Source organism: Chenopodium quinoa, unplaced genomic scaffold (genome assembly GCF_001683475.1).
Source record: "Chenopodium quinoa cultivar QQ74 unplaced genomic scaffold, ASM168347v1, whole genome shotgun sequence".
In the NCBI taxonomy this organism is placed as follows: domain Eukaryota; kingdom Viridiplantae; phylum Streptophyta; class Magnoliopsida; order Caryophyllales; family Amaranthaceae; genus Chenopodium; species Chenopodium quinoa.
The window spans coordinates 64124-85735 of NW_018744128.1; the positions used below are offsets into that span (position 1 = coordinate 64124).

The window sequence follows — 21612 nt, forward strand, 5'->3', positions numbered from 1 at the left end:
CCTCGCTAGAGGCTAGAGCTTGCATTTGCTTCTCCGTTTTGCTCACTTTTGTCTCACCATATTGGACTCGTAATATTTAACTACTTTTGTATTACCTAACATACTTAGGTTTAAAAACTATCAGATTGTTCAAAACAATGCATCTTTAAAAACACATAAAATTGGTTGGCACACATAATTAGCCTTAATCACATTTCCAACCATAACAAATGACCAACTTATTTCTAAGAATAAAAGGGGGGAAAGGTGCTTATATATATATATATTCAAAGTGTAATGTCATGTTGTGAGTCATATTCCAGGATTATCAAGCACAACCATACTTGGTTCAAACTCAAGTTGAGTCAAATTTTCTTGTCAACGGTTTCAATCATATCTGGCTTGTGATTAAGGTGTCGTCGGGTTTTAGGGTCAGAGTCTAGCCAAGCTTTAAACCAAAGGCAATATAAGCCCGATAATTCGGGTTTTCCAACCCAATCCGAGTTGGCCTTTTGGGCCCAAATTCAGCCGGGCCGAGCTTTCTTGATCACCCCTAGTTCAAACCTAGTGTTTGTGTCTAAGCCCAACCCACAAAGTGTCTTAGGCTGGCCGACATATAGCTTCATTCCCACCAATCCCACCTTTAGAGAAACATCCTACCATTATAACAGTTGTCATCACAACAAATCCAAACAAGAAACTCAAATAAAAAGCTCTGGTTTAAAAGGTCTTTCTAAAGTGTGCTCCTCAACAAACTACAGTTGAGGCTACCACGACCCATTAAACCAACAATATTCAAATAAAAACCACCTTCAAATTTTTTTTATTTATTTTGACAGATTCAATTTTTCAAATTTTATAAACTTTTAATGGTATCACATCATTATTTTTCCAACCCCTTTTTATTATTTTTTTTAGTTGGGTCTTTAATAATAATTGATAATATGCACAGCTAGCTTACATCTTTCTCTGATCACATGAAAGTTTTCTGCTGCTGCTTTTGCCAATTGCTATCTTCCTCAAATTTAAACTGCACAAAAACAATCACCATTTCCCCCTGATTACTAAACCAACCAAAAAGATATATTTACCCAAACCTACCCTATTTATTATTTATTTCATCATATTCTTATAAATTCATTAACCGCCCTTCTTTTTTATTAGATAAATTTTTTAAGAATATATATCTGTTCAAACAAACTGTAGTCTTGTAAAAAAAATTATAGTCCAAGATAATAATAATGTCGCCGCATATGCAGAGAACTTTGCTCAAGGTTATTGTCCTTGGTGATATTGCGTAAGTTCTTTTTCTTAATTTTGTTTGAGATGATGGGATTAATATGATGTTCGTCATTAATGGGTTTGTTTTTTTTTGTGTTTGTTTTTCAGGGTGGGAAAGACTTCTCTAATTACAAGGTAAACATTCATACGATTATCAATGTACTCCCTCGTCTGTAAAGGTTTTTCACTTTTTCTGTTTTATTATTGGTGATTGTCTTACAAAAAAATTAAAGTTGGAACGAACCGTAAAGGTTACACATACGATTGTTGTATGTGGTCCTTACATGCAACTTTAATCTGTTATGTTTTTATTGGTTTGAATAATAGGCTCAAGTTTCATTAAAATTCAATTTATATTTGACTCTCCCCTTTTTTGATAATGTATTTCTAGTGGTATTTATGTGTATCAGCTAAAACGAACAACTTTTATAAACGAAACGAATGTTTATTTTATGTTGTTCTAGTAGTATGTACGAGCTTAGTTTTGTGTTTGACTAGCCTATTTTTATCGTTCCAATGGTTCTTACCGCTCTAGTTAGGTATGAACCTGTGCACCGTAACAATTGACTCAACTACCCTTGTACCTCGAGGATACAATTATTATGTAATACTCCGTACCTTATGTGTACACTTCCAAATTCATTTATGTGTCGTTTTTGCTTGTGTTGAATTGTGCAATATAGATACGTGCAAAAGAAATTCAATCAACAGTACAAGGCAACAATCGGGGCAGATTTTGTGACGAGGGAGTTGCAAATCGATGGCAAACTCGTTAGCCTTCAGGTTAACTCTCTTCTCCCACTAAAGTAACTACAAAAAATTTGTGCAAAACTTTGACTATTTGGACAGATTTGGGATACAGCAGGGCAGGAAAGGTTTCACAGTTTAGGACCAGCATTTTTTAGAGGATCAGATTGTTGTGTTTTAGTATACGATGTGAATGATCAAAGATCGTTTGAAGCCCTCCAAACATGGCGTGATGAATTTATCAAACAGGTAATATATGAAGCCGGATAGTAATTGTTGCATTCACTTTTCTAGATCAATCGATAAAAGATAAGGAAGCAACTATTAATTAGTCTTGCAAGTCTATCTAGCATTGCAATTCGAGAAAATACAAGTTTTCTCGGAGATAAACAAAGTTTGTTAATTAAATGACAATTTTGTTATTAAGTCAATAATATTCGTTATATGGGGGCTCCACCTTCGTTGATTTTGTTACGAAGATGACATGCTGATAATCGTCTAGATAAAATTGTTAATTTATTTACGAAATACTATATTTAATTAACGATATTGGTTTATCTGTTAGACAAAATGGGGCTTCCTCATGCAATTTTTTACAATGTTTATCAACTTGTTTTGGAAAATTCAAAAACTACTCGTACTACTTATATAATAGTTGGAGGGGAATCAAACGTTTACTTTGATACCTACTTGTGGTGATTTTGAATATTTATGGATTTAAATAGTCTTAAATAAATACTCCGTATGTTTTAACAATAATACTCGTACCTTTGTTTCGGAATTCGGAATATTTATTCCTTTCCTGCATGATTATTTAGCTAACATTATTTTCGTTTATATTTTAAACATGTTTTTATGAATCCAAGGTTACATCATTACATGTGAGTTTATTAAATTTAGTTTCAATTAGTGGTACTGACATACGGTGTCGATCCAAAAATCAATTTTTCATAATCTACATTTGTATGTCATTAAATATGAACATATGAGCAATAATTAGACTAATAGGTGAATTTGAGACCGCGCAAAATACAATGATTAGAAAAAAAAAAAAACATAGGAAGTATTACTGAAGGACAATGATGTAGCCAATGCTCCCGTGTGAGCATGTTAGGATTCTTAATTTGTCTATCCAACTACCATTTGAATTGTTTGGCATTGCATAATATTGAACGTTCAAGAAAGTGGTGCAAACTAGGGAGACAAGAACTAGCAAGAGACACCTAGAACCTACGGCAACAAACCATAAATAAAAAGTTTAAAAGACCGTCACTTTTCTAATTAAGCAACTCATTATTATTGTACGTGTTTTGATAATTATCATTTTGACCTTTTTATTTCTTTTTCTTTTTTTAATTATCAGACAGATATTCCTGATCCAACCAAGTTTCCTTTCGTGGTCATTGGAAATAAGATTGATCAAGATGGTGGAGCCAATCGCAAGGTCAGATAATTACCCTCCATTTCAAAAAGATTGTTTATTAGATAAATTATGGGCCTGTAGACTTGTACTGTCAGTCTATCACTGTTTTCATTTTTTTGCGTCATTACAAATAAATTAAATATGAATAATATTAACCTGGAATAATTTATACGTACATGATTCAAAAATATCTTTTATATGATTTTGGATGGAGGTCGAATTTGTTAATATTGTGTATAGTTTGTATACAAATTAGGTGGAAGAGAAAAGAGCAAAGGAGTGGTGTGGGTCAATAAAGTCAGGGCCAAAATCAAGCGGCATTCCTTATTACGAGACTTCAGCAAAAGAAGATATAAATGTAGATGATGCATTCTACAACATTGCAATTGCTGCCTTATCTCATGATCGTTCACAAGAATTGTAAGTGAAACTATCTGTCTTTTTCTTATATTCATATTAACTTGTTATATATGCAATTGTAACACATTTTTTTTTGTTTTTTCCATGAAGATACTTTGAAAGTATAACAGAGTCCGGTTCGTTATCAGAAATAGTTGAACCAAGAAGAGGATGCCCTTGCTAAACTAATTTGTTCATGACGCTTGATCTACATTCTAACTATTATTGGAAGTTATTTGATTCTTTTAAGTTAAATGTATACATTTTGCTTGCGCCATTAATAAATGGAAAATGAAAAGAAAAATAAACTGTAATTTTATGTCATTGCTATTATTTGTTTTCTTGAGAGATAATGAAAAGTTGTAGCTGATTCAACTATATTATTTTTGTAATTGTACATTCGACAATAATGTCTGGTATCATTGGGAGGTGAATAGCCTTAAAAAAAAAAAAAATAAAAAAAAAAAATAAAAAAACCTCTGAGTAATTTAGAAGACATAAATCTTGGTATATTAATTTGATAATTATTTATGACATTAAAAGTTGTTGGCCAAACATATTGGTGCCGAATTTTTTCCATAAACACCATCAAGGCCTTCTAATTCATGCTCACCAAAAACACATTATTAAATTAGGTAAATACTTAAAGCATATCACCATTTAGGTATATATCTAATGCAAATCACCACTTATTAGGGTTGCTAAGTGTGCATGATGGAAATAAACTAAAGAAGTAGAAATTAAAAAATATATATATAATTAGGTGAATAAGTAAAGGCAAGTCAAGTAAGAATAGTAGATTTTGTGGTAGAGAAGGTGTATAGTATATAAGAAAGGTTGAAAGGTAGGAAGGCTTGTGCACAACATAAGTATAGTTTCTTATGTGTGTATTCGTTGATTGATTGCTCATAACCTATATTTATAGTTGAAGATGGAGCTTAAAAGAAATGGCTAGGATTTTCCAAAACTTTCTTCATTATTCTTGTAGCCATAATATTTTAGAATGTTCACAAATCATATATACTTCTGATTGCGGTAAAAAAAAAACTCTCTAGATTCTTTTAGTGGCCTGCATGATACAAGCTAGTAGAAAAATCTAGAGAAATAAAGAGCAATATTATTCCTGTTACATGTAGACCTGGTTATTGGACAGGGTAATCCAATGATAATATGGTCATACCAAGGTTATAGGCCCTTAATGGATATGTTCTTTAATGAACATGACCCTTATTAGGTAGGGTCAATATATGGTCAACATGTTTGTCCAATTTAAATACATTAAGAAAATAGATAATGTAAAAAAATTACATATTTTCATATTCATATAAAGTACTTAATTATGGTTTTATCCAATACTTGTGTAATTGATACTTTATTGGTCCGCCCTTTATCGACCCGCGTTTTACCCACGACCTGGCATTGGCTCGACCCGATATTGACCTAATAAAATGTGACCCTCTTTAACACGACCCACCCAATAACAAGGTCTAGTTACATGTATCCAGAAGCTTCTAAAATATAAATACTCCACCAATATAATGTGCTATAAAATTTGGGCACATCATGGTGTGCGTATATTATTACACCTATCAATGTGTGCCATATGTAAAATTATTATATATGTAATAATGGACCTATTGTTGATTTTAGAACACAACACAATTAAATTAATTTGAGCCTCTAGTGAATGATCAAGAATACCAATAATTGAGCTACATCAATTAACTTAACTATAAGTCAAAACTAGCTAAAATCCCGTGAAAAGCACGGATTTTACAGAAAATTGTAATGATTTGTTAATTCAATCATACAGAGTAATAATTTACCAAAAGAAAAATATATTTTAAATAAAAAATAAACTTAGAATTAGAAATTATATTTTAGTTGATATATATGGTAAATATATTATGGATAAATGGGAAGGAAATATTATTATAATATTTTTAAATATTCTTTAACAATTTGATCAAGTAAACAAAAATGTTTAAAAAAAAAAAAGATTTGGAGGGAAAATAACAACATCAAGAGATGACACGTGTCAAAATTACTTATTGATTGATTGATTAATTTTTACTTAAACCAAGGGGTGGTCATGTATGTCAAAATTAATCTTGGCTATTCTGAAAGCCCTTTCCGATTCAAAGTGAAATTCTGATTTTGATAACTTTAGTTGAATTAATTATAGTCTTAACATATTGTTGCGAATCCAATAAGCTATCAATTTGAAAAAAAATAAAAATATACAAAGTATTCAATGATTTTTATGTTTTTTTTTTCCTAAAAAAATGTTTAACCACATTTTTTTTTTTTTTTTTTTTAATTTTCTGATTTTCGTCCTAAAATTTAACGGCCGTGATTTGCCTATCACTTTTCTCCTACACGGCTTAAACTCCAAAAGCGCATAAAAATCTCCCCAAATTTCTGTAATTGCGTCGATAACAACATTTCCCAGAAATTTAGACCTCAAAAAACTCGTAAAAATGGCGTCTTCTTCTATTACACTTCGATATTCTTCAACAGTTTGCCAATTACCCAGTAATTCTTCTACTTCATGGAGCTTTAATCAAACCCCCTTTTCAGTTTCCTTCCCATCTAATCTTAAACGCTTTGGTCGTCTCTCTATTCGATCATCTTCTGCTTCTGGTATTCCCTCTCACTTAATCTTTGTCTTTTCTTGGTTCAATCAATTTACGTGGGATATTGTGTTTGATTTTTCATCTGTTTTGTGTTTATTGCTGTATTAATTTTGTTGGTTAGCTTGAAATTTTTGTGGGGTGTTTTGTAGATGGAATTTTTTGATTAATTTAATACTGCTTTCTACTGTATTGTGTGATTTTGATTGAATCTCGGTATGTTTTAATTGGGTTTTGTGAATATCTATGCTTTTGAAATTTAGTGTTTGTATACTGTATGATTTCATGCTTTTTATTGATTCATCAGCTAATTTGAGCTTGCAGTTCTTTTGTTTTTGATAATTAATAGTTTTGAGTATGGTAATGCAGGCTTTAGATCCTATTTTTATTGATTAGGGGTTTTGAGGTTTCGAATCGATTTGATGATGAGTTTGTACAGAATCCTTGTATGTTAGAGGTATCTAGAAATCTGATTGCTTTATAAACCTATTTGGGGTTCATGAATCTTATAGTCTGTGGAATGGTTTTATCCTGGAATATGTTAGTTGAAAATCATTGAATTTTGGCTTGCAAACACGATTAAAGGCAAAAAATATTCCAAATTGAATGACAACATAAATTTTTGGCAACGGATTTCTATTCCTTAACAAGAGGAAATAAAGTGTTTTGTGGTAGTTCTGTAGTTTTATTTACTCTAAAGTTAACCTACATCAACCCTAAAAATTATAAGGGGGAAAAAAATTAAAGCTCATGCTTCAGCTGAGTAGTAAAGGAGTGAGACATTGAAAACCACTTGAGATTTGTAGAAAGTGCAAAAATCGAAGCTATGTCAAAATTCCACTTATGACGTTAGATATTGAGCTTACAGTAGGCTACATTGTAGAATTGAATGACATCCTTTATATTACGTTTGAGGAAATCCATGGTCTCATTGTGGGGAACCACTGGCTATTGCCCTACACTTAGCACCCACTCCCCATCTTCTTCCTCAAGTTCTTCTTTTCTATTCGTTCCTTGGTTGTATCTGGTTACCCTTGAGATTGGAGGATCATCCATTTTATATCCGTCTTATACTATTTCAGGGTAGGTCGCATGTGCCTCTTTCTTAGAATAGACCTTTTCATAGGTAGAGTCTTTTCATTATCATCTCCTATTTGTTGTTTATGGTGAGGCTCTTTGAAGTTGCAACACCTTGAATTTTAAATACATAAGCTCCAATATTTAAGTTTGGGCATCAGTTTTCCTGGATTCGGGATGACTTTTAACACATTACCTCGATGAATCACATTGTGCATATCACATTTAGGAACTGGAGAATCTGTTACAACTTACAAAGATCATCTAGAAAGAGAAGGAAGTAAAGATCTATGAGGTTATATATCTCTCTGTACGAGCAAATTTTACTTCACATACATTTACTCATTTGGCTGCGGTAAACAAGAGTCTATATCTTGATGTGACTGTAGTAATTAGATTTCCCTCAAATTAAATTTGTAGAGGATGCAGTTGACCAACACGTATAAGCGGATAATTGGTGTATTTGTTTTAATAATGAATTGTGAGGAATTGAGGTGACTCTTAGAGGGAGTGTACTTATTTACTTATGGCATAAGATTTTTTTTTTTTTTTTTTCCAAGTAGGTTTAGTGTTACAACTCTTACAAGTAGTCCTCGATGTTTTTTATAAAAGTTTTGAATTGGCTAAATATTTGTAGCTGGAGAGATAAGATACATGCAGGTGTCCTGGAAAAAATAAATAGCAAGAGCTTCTTGTGTATCTGCAATTTGTCAGGTGCTTTTTAGCTTTTGGAAATAGCAACTAGGCACATGTAACTTTTTGTCTTTGCGGCCCATGTAAATTCTGTATTTATGTCAATCTAGGAGATTGTGATTAGATGGGTATATGTTCATAACTAGGATTTTAAAAAATAAACTTAAATAATATTATAACTGTTGCAAGTTTCAAGGGGATCCATTGACATGGAAGCCTAAGTTGCAGACTTGCAGGGATTGCTCATTCAAATTGAGGAGCTGTAAGTATTGCAGTTATATATAAGAATGGAACGTTTTGCCCTGAGATGATTATTTTATCAGGATAAATCTTGGCAATAATCTCACCTTTCAACCTCTACTTGTTACACACTAACATGCAGTGCCATTGGAAACGAGATATTACGAATCCATGTCACAACTTCGGAAAATCTGTGCATAAAATTATAGATATGGATATGCTAGAAAATTTTTACAATGTACTAAATAATGTTTGTTTAGTTTGCTGGTGCTCCCAGAAGTAGTCAGGAAGAAGAGATCTGTTGTCCGATCCTACTTTTTGGAGCTCATTCCATAAGAGAGGTTTAAGAGAGGAATATACATTTGAAGTAATAGTGTGACAAGTGGGTGCCTATCTCTTGTAAGAACCCAAAGCCCCAAACTTGATCACAAATCTTGGATCCTAGGAAAATACCATTGTGGAAAGAGTGGAGCTCGCTCACGAAATTCAAAGTTTTGGGACTCTTTGTTTAGTACTTCCTCCGTTCCAATAATATTGCAACAAGGATGAAATTACGCATCCCAAAGCACATTTTATATGTTAAATATCTATAATTGTGTAAGAGTAAAAATTATAAAAAGTTGATATTGTGAAAGTATTTTATGAGACGAAACTAACCAGATCCCACATGATTATATTTTGCTTAACGTATAAATCATATTATATGGTCAAACAAGAGTAATAAATAGTGCAAAAAGTCCATTGTTGCAATATTAATAGAACGGAGGAAGTATAAGATATTATTTGAATAGAATAAGAGCATCTTAGTCTTTTTGGTACATAGCAAATAATGCCATAAATGGTCATGTAGCACATATCAGTGACAAAAAGATAAAGGCGATAGGCTATGCCTGCAATTCTGCTAATCAAAGGGCTGTAGATATATGGCCTTGTCTTTACCTCAATTCATTGAGGAAGCTCAAATTATGTTACATTTTGAAAAGGCTATACCAGAGAAAATTCCTTAAAAAGGAGATAAATTATCTCAAGTCTTGTGTATCTTTTTAAGACAACTAATTTGACTTTGTATATTGACAGGCTATCACTACTCTTCATATTTTCAACTTACTATTTTATGCTCTGTTAAGTTTCAGCAGCACCAGTCGAGGGCTTGGCTCCAGCAATATCTCTAACTGACAATGCAGTGAAGCATTTGAAAAGAATGAGGTCTGATCGGAATGAGAACTTGTGCTTAAGAGTTGGTGTTAAACAAGGTGGATGCTCTGGCATGTCTTACACAATGGATTTTGAGAGCAGTGAGAACACAAAAGCAGATGATTCTGTGATTGAGGTCAATGGTTTCACTATCGGTGAGCATTAAATACTTTAAATAGTAGTCTCAACACCCCTTCATATCCCCCCCCCCCCCCCACCACCACCACCACCACCTTTTTTTAAGAAAATCTACCACACATGAGAACGGGGAAAATATGCCTAATATATCTAGTTACAAACTTATAAAACCCCTTCGTATCCTTTTTATTTTCGCTCGTGCATTATCTTTCGTGGAGCTTTTCTAGATGTTGCTTGTAGCCTTAGACCTTGTAGACCCCCTTCTCTCCTGGTTACTCTCTGAAACAATACATGCATATTTGATGATTATCTTTAATACTTGTTTTGTGTTTGCAGTTTGTGATCCAAAAAGCCTATTATTCCTCTATGGAATGCAGCTTGACTATAGTGATGCACTTATCGGTGGAGGCTTCTCTTTCCAAAATCCAAATGCATCAAAGACTTGTAGTTGTGGAAAATCATTTGCAGCGTAGGCTTGAAACTATATGTACATAACATACGCAATGTATGGTGTAGCTTTTATTTGTTGGATTGTGGATACATGAGCATTTTGTTAGTGTGTTGAGTCTTTCAGATGGTGAATTATGTTAACTTGTCCTCAAGTCTCAGCATGAAATTATTCTTTACTTTCATATGTATCTTTTGGATCTAGAGCATGACTCAATAGAGTCAATACTGCTTATCACTTCTTCTGTTCAGCAAAATTCACAAAACGTGCTACTTTTAGACATAAAGATACCATTTAAGTGAATAAATAGTACCATTGGATGATTTAACATGTATTATAATACCTTTTGATGGTGTATATCATGATATTTTTCTAGTATTTGTAGAACACACAGAGTTTAATGAAAGGGCAAATTCCGATGGTACTAATGTGATACCTGATGGTACCATTAAGCTTCCGATAATATTATACTTGTATATGTTTCTAATGTTATACAAAATGTACCAGTAAAATTTAATGTTTTATTGAAAGACCAATATCGTCTAGTTTGTTCGTAAACATACCAAATATGTACTCAGAACTAATCTTTGCCTATGACACTACACTTGCATAGTTGCATACTATTATTGACACAAAGCAACGGTAGATAAGCTCTTTTTAAACTTAAAATGGAAATATATACATAGCGGATGATTAGTGTAAATTAATGTACAAGCAAATTAATAAAATCTAAACTTATTAGTAGTACTTATTTCAGTTGTAAATTGATTTGTTTTCATGAACTTAACTTATTTATCTCAAACTTATCCTATCTAGAAATAATATGAATTTTCTTACATAGTTGGTTTGGGCATGTAATACAGAGACCTAAGGGTGCAACAATACAAAGAGTGGGACCATAAAGGGGTTAAACGGGAGAGAAACCGAAATGACTTGGTTGGAGAGAGTTAGGAAAATAGGAAGTATTTGCATTTACATGAGGATGAGGTATTTGATCACAAGGGATGGAGGAGGAAGATTTTTGTCGATGATTATATCGAATAATCACTTTTGGTTCATATAGCCAACCCCACTTATGAGATTAAGGCTTTGATTGATTGATTGTCACCTCAAATAAGCTGTACAAATTCAAAATGTATGTAAATTGTAGTCATAATCATAACTTTTTTTAGCAATATCATGTGCTCAAAAACCAGTATATCTAGAATATAACACATCAAAAACCATTCAATTGATATATATTCTGCGCATTTCCTAGCAGAACAAAATCCAATTTATTTCAAAACAAAATGGGAGAAAAGGTGGGTATAATGAGCTGAACAACTACAGCCTACAACTCTCCTCTCCAACAAGTGTTTTTACACAGCAAATAGTCAAATTTCCAGGCTAGAATCTCAGATGAAGTTTCGGATGTCCAACGACTTAGGATCAACCATTTGCTCGTCCTGGAATTCCTCCCTGAATAAGGAAAGAAGTTGACAAGGAATAGTAAGTTCCAAATAAGTAAAAAGGCAAATGGAGAGATGCATAAGCACTCAATAGTCTCATAGAGCTAATGCTCGCCAATATCTTGTTTGGCAAACAGCATCTAGCAATGACTAAAAATTACTATAATCATGCAATTTATCAATGACTAAAAATGCTCGCCAATATCTTGTTTGGTAAATAGCATTTTCATTAATGAGCCAAAAGTTTCTTGTATATAAAGTTATAGGAAGCAGCATATTAAAAGCAAAAACAATCAGCATACATGTTTTATTTTCCTCTCACCGAGCTAATTTGTTCAGAATCCTAGTCAATAGATATCAAATTTGTTATACTAGCTCCTAAGCAATTGGAAGTCATTGACAGGGAGTCAGGGAGGTAATCAGGTAACTCTAACAACATACAATCAACTGCAATATTGCAAATGAAACTTTTGGTCAAATTTGAAGGCTCTTCCTACAATATTCAATACCTCAACAAGTATAACATAATTCTGCATCCATACAATCTTATTTGCTTAGGAAATCCAGCACCATATAAACAGTACGCCATAATATCCCTATATTACACCCACATTATAATTACTCCGCAATAAGTTCGTAAAAAGATTAGCAATTTAGGTGGAAACCGAAGTACTATTATATCAAAAGTGAGAAATCAATAACCAAGCAAGTTTTTCAGACAGGACTATATTGAGAAATTTGGATCACAAACTAGTTTATGTACAGTAATTAATTTTGTAATAATCAGAGAACAGTGAAATACGACCACTCAAGGCCAAATTGATAGTTTTGACTGGCATCATCTGTCATACACAATAGAGTAAGAAAACTAGCACTTTTGATGAGATTTCCCAGCAAAGCAACAGATGTGGATGATTAAAGAGAAAGCAAACCAGTTCAAGTTTTATCCTTTACCCATAAGAAATACCAAAAGAGAACTAGAATTAAAAAAAAAAAAAAAAAAAAAAAAAAAAAAAAAAAAAAAAAAAAAAGCAAAGCCTAGCTGGGAATCATGGTATTTTGAGCTTGCTGCCTTTAGGTTACTGTGGGTTTGCTGCTAACGATACTTGGGAAAGAAACACTTACACGGTAACAAGTAGAGGGTTCTTGAAAAAATATTAAAATTTATCTAAATTGGAAATTTGCTAATCAGAAAGAAAAGGCACGCAATGATATGAATAAACCACCTATGATAAAATGCAAGTCACTAAAAAGTCATTAATGAAAAAAGATAGCAACGTACTTCTTCGCTTGAGTTTCCATTGCCTCAGTGGTTTCCTTCTTTAACTCTTCAAGCTGTGCCTTTGCAATTTTAAGTTCCAGCTGTTCCTCATATTTGGGTAAATCATTTGGGTTTATTCCAAGCCTGTTTTAACAGACAGATCCATAATTATATGAGATAGATCATTAGTAATAGCCCAAAGATGCATACTCAAATATCTTTTTTTTAAGAAAATATAAAATCATATAGGACCTATTCATCTCCTACATGAATACTCTGTATTTGTTTTCTACTACACCCAACAAAGAGAAACGGGAAAATTTTCAAGCAAGCAAATACTTTGCAATTTAATCAATTTGAACACTCAATTTGAAATATCAAAATAGATAGAAAGTTCACAATTTTTTTTTGACAAATTTACTCTTCTTAGTTTCATTGCCCTTCTTGTCTAATTCTATTATCAAGTTGATTAGTGTGTACGTCAGTATGCATGACTTTGTATAGGAGGATAGATACCACAGCATTACACCAAGGATCAAAGCTTGACTAAAATTTGAAGAATCACAGATGATAATGAAGACAACAAGAGGAGACTTGTTCAAATCCATCAATCTTCCTTTCTCATTTATTTATTTTCAGGAGCCTCAGGTTGGTGAACAGAAGGGCAGTTGAAATTTTCAAAATAGTTTAAAGAGTAACTTACTTCTTGTTGATCTTATCAAACTCAGCCATTAGAAGACTCATTCCTTGGTTGTCATTTCTCATAAGAGGTTTCTTGAGTTGTTTTTCAACTTTATCTAAAGCATCAAACATCATGGCCTCAGCACCAAGTTCATCAGAAAGACCCCTCCTGCACAGTATTATGCCAAATAGAATTAGTCTCAAGAGATAAAAATCACAGGTAACTATGCATAGAAAATATAGAATATACAGATAAGGGGGACATTACAGCAAGGAAAGCATTCAGAGTATTGTACACATACTTGAGTCGTATCTCCTTCAAAGTCAAAAGATAAGTACGAGCATCCTGAATATTCTGAGTTCGGGTTTGGATTGTGTATTGAATCCTCTGTGACTCTGAGAAGAGATCTGCCCTGTATTGTCAAATGGTTCAAAAAAAGAATGATGAGAACTGAAAACACAGCAAAACTATCAAGCATTCCCAATAACAAGCAACTAGACATAGATTAAGCATCCAGCCTCTCTTAAGTGACAAACAATGCTCCCACAATCTGTTGTACAGTTTACATTCCCAGAACCAGTAATCAGAAGTGAAAATATATCAATTGTGAGCTAAAGTAAGTTACACGCAGGCGCGCAGCCTCCCATGCAACTTCAGAAGTTACTTCACTCTTATACTGTCCTAACTACAAACAGATGATTCTGTTACTTCTAATCCTGCATACCTTTTTATTATGTCATAAAGTTCAATTTCTTGTCATTTAGAATATAGGAAATTGATGTGATGTGATGTGATGCAATGATTAGTAAAGACCTTAAGAAGCAAAATGTGTTAAGCATGAAGCAACCTACTAATCAAATCTCAACCTACAAATCATATCTAGGATTCAAGTTCGCATTACCATCGTCACAAATATTGGTCTATCATACAGAGGAAATCCAAGGAAGCAATGCTAAAGGGAAAAAAAATGAACTAAAAAAATAGAGCATAATTACTATTTACAAAAAATAAATAAATAAAAGGATAGAGACATACTTTTCTCTTACAGTCTTCATGACATTAGCGTATTGTTGTACAGCAGCAGGATCCTCTGGGGCTATGGTGATCTTTTCTTGACGAAGTACACCAAGAGCTGTCTCAAACTTCTTTTTAACGTCCAAAAAAATGCCCTTAAGCATCTCTTTTCAGTCAAGCATCATTATCAAGAAGAAAGAAGACAAGTTAATCATTAAGAAAAACAAATTGCTTCATTTAATTTTCTGAAAGAAACAAAACTTGATAAAAGGATCATCACTATATAAGATGAAAATTATTTTTTTTTTCTTGTAAAAAATATGACTCACCATCTCCCTTTAGAGCCTTGGGAGCGGGAGCAGCTTCTTTGACATAGTAACGAGCAGGAATCACATTGTCCTTTGGTAAAATAGTCTGAATAGTATACAGCTGTAGAAATCAAATCAACATATCATAAGTTAAATGAACAGCAACACTAGGGAATTATGGATTCTTATTGGAAAGCCTGCAATACTACAAGAATCAAAGCACAAGAGCCCTGTTCAAGCTAATACTCGGCAAGAAAATCATAGCCCCAAAATGCAGTCAAACAAACGTATAAATCCCAGACCAAGCAAGGAAATATATCTACAACTCCCATACCCCGAAAATTATTAGCAATTAGAAAACATTACCGCAATTAGAACCAACACTTTCCGACTAACAAATGTTTCTATAGCATTGATTCCATGTTCTTTCCCAACACATATTACCAATACATTAGCACATTAAAATATTCAATTAAGAACAGCTCCAACAAATCAAAATCATATACATTTCTCTACCTAAGCTGAATTACGGAACATAAAAATCTGGCAACACATTGCCACCAATCCAATTTCTTTACTAATTGAAAAACCAAAACCCTAAGATCAATAAAAATTAACATCTCATTCTAACAATTATTAGACCTGAATTTGTTCAATAACATCCCATTTCTCGGAATATCGATACAAATTTAGGACATGTAAAGTTCAAATTCATTTTATAGCCTAAATCGAAACAACATTTTTATGAGTCAACGATCAAAAGATCATGAACAAATCGCAAGGAACAAAATTAGAATTGCAGATCAAAATGTAGCATATAAGTCGAAGATTTTGAAATCGGATTAAGAAAAGAGAGATAGAAAATAGACCTGCTTAGATTTGGAGAGTATGCGAGAAGCGAGCGCCATTATCGAAGAGCAACGAGTTCAGTATTGAGTATGAAAGCTGGAAATCTAGGGTTTGATGTTACGAACCAGTTGAGAGATAGAGAGAGAAATGGAGAGAGAAAGGGGCCGATTAAAAGATCAATAAAGCTCCACTTAAATCAGGACCGTTCGTCTCAGGTATGTGTTTTTTGTGTTGATGTTTAATTTCATGAATTTTTTTTATTGTTTTTGAAAATTTGGTAGAAATAATTTCAACCCGACAATAACCGACATGAGTCCTATGAATGGTTTGGTTCTTTGCACTTAGACCATATTTACTATCGGTTAAAATCTCATATCGGTTCATAATACCATTCACGTAAAGATCTACTTTCGGCCATTTGGACACTTACTGTCCACTTGATAAGACACACACAAGGGGCAACACGTAGCACATGCTTAGAGGAATTCTATGAATACCCTAACATTTCTTACTTCTAAGGTACATGATTCTAAACCTAAGCACTCTTAAATTACTTTCTTAACCATATCGAACCAGTACTAACTTTATCATCAAAGCCCGATAGCAGTTAATCTACGTTGATTGTGCGGGTATCCAATTAGGCGATTAACCATTACCGGCCCAGATACAAGTTAACGGACCACACTGAGAACAAATAGCCGCCCAATTCCTAAATGAGATAATTTTACAAAACTTAATAAGAAACAAATTGGTAAATGCAAACTGAGCACGGCCTCACCCCTTATAAAAGATTTGTACTCCGTACTAAAGATTTATCAACAATTTTATTACATTCCTTTTCTCAATTTTATGAGATCTTGCTACAAATTCAATATTACCGAAAATATCTTCCCCTCTCTGATCCAAAGTTGAATCCCTATCCCAACACCTTGACAATAAAGTAAAGTCCGGTGGTAGAGCAAAATTAAGTTTTTAAATTAGACACTATTCAGTTTTGGTAAAGGTTTTTACAACAGCATACTCAAGTGGATTGATAGGATTGAAGCTACTAATACAAACAAAACAAGTAAAATTGGTTTGATAAGATTTTTAGATTGAAAACCATTTATTTTCATCAACGTGCCCCAAAGAAAAATTTGGAGCTCTAGCAAATTGATGTTTCTTTTTTATGTGCCCAAGAGAGCCAACGAGACAAACAAAGCAGTTAAAGAACACCATAGCAACGCTACAGCAAGGTCCGGCGAACACGCCTATATAACAAATGTAGTCCCGAAGTAAACCAGACTTCTGGCAAAATCAATTGCCCAATGAAAATCTGTATCTGTAGTCACTACACACGTTCAACATATTTATTCCTCTGTACAGAATGTTTGTGCATTGTGCTGCATGATCAGTATGATTCACAGATTTGCAACAAAACTTTTTCAACATCTAGTTTTGTTTCAACTCTTTTAAGCAAGCAGCTCATGCTATATATCAACATCTTGATTATAATAAGTTCCGTTGTTCACAAAATTTGCCAGATACGCCTTTCTGAAACAGGAATTGAGACTCAATTTATTCGTCACACAAACAATGGTTAAGATTGATTAAATCAGTAGCTAAAAATGCAGCGTACCGTGCAGCAAGGTCATCGTTGGGACGGTTATGAGGTGTCCAAACTGGATCACCAACAAACAGTCGCATGGCCTACACAAAGTTAAGCTAACTTAGGAAAACAGTAACATTAAAAATGAAGATGTAATATACACAATTGCAAGGATTGTGGATGAAAAGAGAATACACAATTACATAAGAAGCATATAGGCCAAGTAGAAGCTGAAACATGTCTATTTCAAGAAAAGTTTGGAGCTCTGTTAACAGATTTGGGTTATTGAACCAGGCCACCATAAGTCTGCTTATAATATTGATGAGAGTTTAATTTCTAATCTTTTCATTTTAAAGTATTTTTATATCGTCAATTCTCAAAAATAATTTGTCGTGACACGCACAATGCATGATTTTTGAAATTTTGATATCACAATGACTAAAAATACCAGTAACCATACCTTAATATAATTGTCTGAATCTAGAGTAAACCGGTGGTAAATTCCTGCAGGCAATACAATCATTGCACCTTTCTTCACCCATATGCGTATCCATTTATCATCACGATCCCTTACATCAAAATACCCTTCAACAAAGAATAATATGCACAAAATTATCAGTTTTACGGCTCTACATGTAAAAAAAATGCAAAAGAGAGCTGAAGATACAAGCTCAACATGACAACATAGAGCTACTTAACCTACCACTTCCAGCTACACAGTAACGGATTTCTTCATCAGTGTGCAGATGTTCCTCGAAGAAGTGCTTGATCTTCTCATCATAATTTGGAAGCTTTTCAGGGCAAACTTCACAGAAGTCCTTCAGGCATAAAAAGAGGAGCATGTATGAAGGTAAGATAAACTATGCTTAAAATATGATCATCTCATAAGAATATATAAGCAGGATATAAAAAAGAAAACCATGTAGGAATATCCACGAGCTTCACGAATTTTCTTCAATTCCCCATCAGTTTCATAGTTGTCAGCATCCAATCTCCAACTGAGAACCCCAAGGTCTGCAGTTTACAAGAGAATTAACAATATTTAACATGCAAAATCAATTATATTGTACATTTTGTAGAGATTCATGTCACTTACCATCGAGATGCTTTAAAGTAACAAATTGTTTAGGCTCCTTGTGATGTGGAAGCCTCTGATCCTCATCACTGTCATCCATGTACCATGCTTGGATGACTCCTTGTCTGGGATCCTGCACAACATGAAGAATCAATAATATCGTGACATAGTATTATTATAATTGAAGCCAAAATATCTTGATATATGAGAATTCCATGCAAAACATAATTGCCTAAATAATACTTCACTGTTCTCCTAGGTTGTTTTGGCCATGCTCCAGCATTTAGCACAAAGTAAATGACTCAATTGTTACTTCCAAGCGCCGATTTCCAACAGTTAAGTTCTTTGAAATACCAAATGTCCAAATTCAATAATACTAAAATGAGCATTGACAGTCAGGGAAAGAACCAAATCATAGCAGTGACTAAAACCAGCATTTTGCTCATCGAATCATCAAAATGAGTCTTCGGTGCACCTTGCACCCGTGTGTACACAACCTTTGAGTATTTTACAATGAATTTCAAGAATATACAAACGAAAAAACAAATTTTATTTACAGCATTGTTAACATATCCATTCTCAAACATATTAGGGAGCAACACATGAGCACATTCAACTAATAACAGTTCCAACACAAACATACAATTCTCATGATATCAATGCAGATTAAAACCCTAATATAGGAAAATTATAATATTACAACTCATCCAATTTGTTTATCAAGAAAAGAACCAAAACCCTTAAACCAAAAAATTAATATCAATATCCCATTCCACCCATTGTTTCGAAAAAATCGTCAACTTCAAAAATTCATTACAAAACCTAAATCGAGACGGCATTATTTGATTCAAAGATCAATTATGTGCCAATACCAAAGAACGAGTTCAGAGGACCTGTAGATCAAAATGTAGCATAAAAATTGAAGAATTTAAAATGGAGTAAAGAAGGAGAGAGGAAAAGAAAATGACTTGCGTAGGATTAGAGTGGCAAGGAAAAGCGCGCGCCATTATCGAAGAGCAACGAGTTCAGTTTCGAGTATCAAAATGTAGGGCTATGTTACGAACCAGTCGAACAGAGAAGAGAAAAGAAATGAAAGCTTTCACCTCAATAAATAAACCTAAGAAAAAAGAGAGAGCAGGGAATTGGATTTTTTACGAAAGTGAGCCTTATTAGCAAATTATTTACCAATCTAGACGCGTGGCCAAACTATTTACGAAACTAAGCTTCTGACATAAAACGCTGCATCGGTCAGCGTTTTTCTTGTGGTTATTATTTTTTAAAAAAAAATTCGTATTTTGTGAAATACAAAATTAAAAAAAAAAAAATTGGAAATACCCAAAAACGCTGACTGAGTTAGCGTTTTTCTTGTATCTATAACAGAGAAAAACGCTGACTGAGTCAGCGTTTTACACCTAAGCATAAAACGCTGCCTCAGTCAGCGTTTTATCTGCTGGCTGAAGGCAGCAACAGCAGGCCCCCAACAGCAGCCAGTGCAGCCTCCTTCCACATCCACCACCCTCTCCACATCCACCAACACCACCACCCTCCTCCTCCAAATCCACCACATCCACCACCCTCCTCCACATGTACCACCACCACCACCACCCTCCTCCTCCACATCCACCACCACCACCACCACCCTCCTCCTCCACATCCACCACCACCATCACCCTTCTCCTCCACATCCTCCACCACCCTCCTCCTCCACATCCACCACCTCCACCACCCATCCTTCTCCACATCCACCACCACCACATCCACAATTTATTTTGAACGAAATGAGTTAAACGTGGACAAATAAGGAATTTGAAATTCAAACAAGACATAAATTCATTCAAATAATTATTAAAATAATAATGTAATGTAAGTGTTATGTACAACAAACTAGAGGTCATTACAGCAAATCAACACAGATAATTCTATCCTATTCTGACTCATCAATTTGGTGTAACGGCTCTCTGTCCTGTATGTCCACTCTCGGCCTTTGACGACGGCTGTAGTGACGGATCGTGGTAAACGGGTTCGGGCGTACTGGCGGAGTCAGCTGGTTGGAAGATGGGTCATCAGGATGACGTAGGGGCGCGGAACTGCGAATGTCGTACTCCTCTGCGCCCGTGAATGACGAAGGATCACCCCCACAGCTACTCTGGTCAGCCTCGAACTGTGAGTGACTAGAGTGGCCGCCATGATCGTCCCGGGGGTGGACGAGATAGGCGTGACCATATCTCTGCAAGGTAGCCATGTCTGTAGAATCAACATCCATGTTATCCAGAAATGGTTCCTCCTCTTCGCTCTCAGCCTCATCATTTGTTTCCCGGAGCGCATCATACAGAGACAACTCGTTATTCACCATATGTTGTAGATTTTCAAGATGATTCACCAATGGTTGAGACGGTGATGTATGATCATCATGCTGCGTAGGTGAATAACTTTGGAGTTGCATGGGAGAAGATATAACTGTGTTCGATGTCGAAGGCCCAGATTGGCCAAACATTGTCGTAGATGTTCCACCATATACAAGTGAAGCTATATGTGAACTCAACGGCATCTGGAACCGATCGTCATGAAGCAGTCTGCTGAAGGACCCCATCCCATATTCAGTTGATGGAATGTCTTGTGAGGGCATTCGGAAGGACTCTGTGTAACCGGAAAAATAGGTAGCTTGTCGATCTGGTCGAGTACTTTGTTGCGTACACGTAGACACTATTTCTACATATATCTCATGTGGATAACCCCTCATTAAAACAGCGCTCCTCAAAGCTTTCAAGTGTCTATTGTTAGAACAAGGTAACACTTGAACCGCATTATTAGTCTCAAACCTCATTTGAATGTTAAGTTGTACATTCATTGGGTTTAAGCCAATAATGCTATGAACCTCGTTCATCAGATCGTTGAAAGTCATGTCCGGTCCAAGTGGCAATGGTTCCATATTTCCACCACTATACTGGACATTCGGTCCATCAGACACAAATTCACCCCCCATCGGCATAACAAAGCTGCGTTTTGTGCATCCATATTCTATACAACAACCAAAAACACATCTTAATTGCATGCAATCTCCACCAATTCGCACAAAAACAACCAAGATATTCACACTATAAACATAAATAACCAACATTGTTCCAATTCACATTA

The 21612-nt window shown here is 34.3% G+C and overlaps 4 protein-coding genes across 6 annotated transcripts; 2 read left to right on the forward strand and 2 right to left on the reverse strand.

Annotated features, from left to right (window-relative positions):
• The first annotated feature begins 502 nt into the window (after positions 1 to 502).
• Positions 503 to 4182, forward strand: LOC110692658 (ras-related protein Rab7-like). Of its 2 annotated transcripts, none has more exons than XR_002505508.1 (7): positions 503 to 1276; positions 1369 to 1395; positions 1944 to 2043; positions 2110 to 2256; positions 3371 to 3451; positions 3671 to 3850; positions 3941 to 4182. XR_002505508.1 is itself a non-coding variant. In XM_021869686.1 (7 exons), exons 1-7 carry the CDS (start codon positions 1221 to 1223, stop codon positions 4011 to 4013), a joined length of 648 nt encoding a protein of 215 aa, XP_021725378.1. In that variant the 5' UTR covers positions 514 to 1220; the 3' UTR covers positions 4014 to 4182. The 2 variants fall into 2 exon arrangements, 1 of the variants encoding a protein (XP_021725378.1); XM_021869686.1 differs by having other exon boundaries at positions 514 to 1276; positions 3687 to 3850.
• Positions 4183 to 6205: 2023 nt separating this feature from the next.
• Positions 6206 to 10538, forward strand: LOC110692659 (iron-sulfur assembly protein IscA, chloroplastic-like). Of its 2 annotated transcripts, none has more exons than XM_021869689.1 (3): positions 6206 to 6472; positions 9606 to 9821; positions 10141 to 10277. In XM_021869689.1, exons 1-3 carry the CDS (start codon positions 6310 to 6312, stop codon positions 10275 to 10277), a joined length of 516 nt encoding a protein of 171 aa, XP_021725381.1. In that variant the 5' UTR covers positions 6206 to 6309. The 2 variants fall into 2 exon arrangements, with proteins under 2 accessions (XP_021725381.1, XP_021725380.1); XM_021869688.1 differs by having other exon boundaries at positions 6213 to 6472; positions 9600 to 9821; positions 10141 to 10538.
• Positions 10539 to 11405: 867 nt separating this feature from the next.
• LOC110692660 (probable ATP synthase 24 kDa subunit, mitochondrial) lies at positions 11406 to 15990 on the reverse strand. The gene is made up of 7 exons (XM_021869690.1): positions 15835 to 15990; positions 14987 to 15086; positions 14679 to 14823; positions 13945 to 14055; positions 13665 to 13811; positions 12983 to 13105; positions 11406 to 11710 (listed from the first exon to the last, which is right to left on the reverse strand). The coding sequence occupies exons 1-7, from the start codon at positions 15871 to 15873 to the stop codon at positions 11647 to 11649; spliced, it is 729 nt and encodes a 242-aa protein (XP_021725382.1). The 5' UTR covers positions 15874 to 15990; the 3' UTR covers positions 11406 to 11646.
• Positions 15991 to 17145: 1155 nt separating this feature from the next.
• On the reverse strand, positions 17146 to 19593 carry LOC110692662 (1,2-dihydroxy-3-keto-5-methylthiopentene dioxygenase 2-like). Its single transcript, XM_021869692.1, has 7 exons — positions 19446 to 19593; positions 18499 to 18610; positions 18322 to 18416; positions 18106 to 18220; positions 17863 to 17987; positions 17433 to 17503; positions 17146 to 17347 (listed from the first exon to the last, which is right to left on the reverse strand). The coding sequence occupies exons 1-7, from the start codon at positions 19482 to 19484 to the stop codon at positions 17284 to 17286; spliced, it is 621 nt and encodes a 206-aa protein (XP_021725384.1). The 5' UTR covers positions 19485 to 19593; the 3' UTR covers positions 17146 to 17283.
• Between the last annotated feature and the right edge of the window lie 2019 nt (positions 19594 to 21612).

Excerpts from the sequence above, each read along its gene's own strand:
- LOC110692658 (XM_021869686.1), top strand. The coding sequence starts at position 1,221 with ATGTCGCCGCATATGCAGAGAACTTTGCTCAAGGTTATTGTCCTTGGT. Across the intron at positions 1,277-1,368 it reads ATTGTCCTTGGTGATATTGC|GGTGGGAAAGACTTCTCTAA; the intron begins GTAAGTTCTTTT and ends TTTGTTTTTCAG. Across the intron at positions 1,396-1,943 it reads AAGACTTCTCTAATTACAAG|ATACGTGCAAAAGAAATTCA; the intron begins GTAAACATTCAT and ends TGTGCAATATAG.
- LOC110692659 (XM_021869688.1), top strand. The coding sequence starts at position 6,310 with ATGGCGTCTTCTTCTATTACACTTCGATATTCTTCAACAGTTTGCCAA. Across the intron at positions 6,473-9,599 it reads TCGATCATCTTCTGCTTCTG|TTTCAGCAGCACCAGTCGAG; the intron begins GTATTCCCTCTC and ends TGCTCTGTTAAG. Across the intron at positions 9,822-10,140 it reads GGTCAATGGTTTCACTATCG|TTTGTGATCCAAAAAGCCTA; the intron begins GTGAGCATTAAA and ends TTGTGTTTGCAG.
- LOC110692660 (XM_021869690.1), bottom strand. The coding sequence starts at position 15,873 with ATGGCGCTCGCTTCTCGCATACTCTCCAAATCTAAGCAG. Across the intron at positions 14,056-14,678 it reads ATGAAGACTGTAAGAGAAAA|GGCAGATCTCTTCTCAGAGT; the intron begins GTATGTCTCTAT and ends TTGACAATACAG. Across the intron at positions 13,106-13,664 it reads TTTGATAAGATCAACAAGAA|GCTTGGAATAAACCCAAATG; the intron begins GTAAGTTACTCT and ends CTGTTAAAACAG.
- LOC110692662 (XM_021869692.1), bottom strand. The coding sequence starts at position 19,484 with ATGGCGCGCGCTTTTCCTTGCCACTCTAATCCTACGCAA. Across the intron at positions 18,417-18,498 it reads TACTTTAAAGCATCTCGATG|ACCTTGGGGTTCTCAGTTGG; the intron begins GTAAGTGACATG and ends TGTAAACTGCAG. Across the intron at positions 17,988-18,105 it reads TTACTGTGTAGCTGGAAGTG|GGTATTTTGATGTAAGGGAT; the intron begins GTAGGTTAAGTA and ends TCTTTGTTGAAG.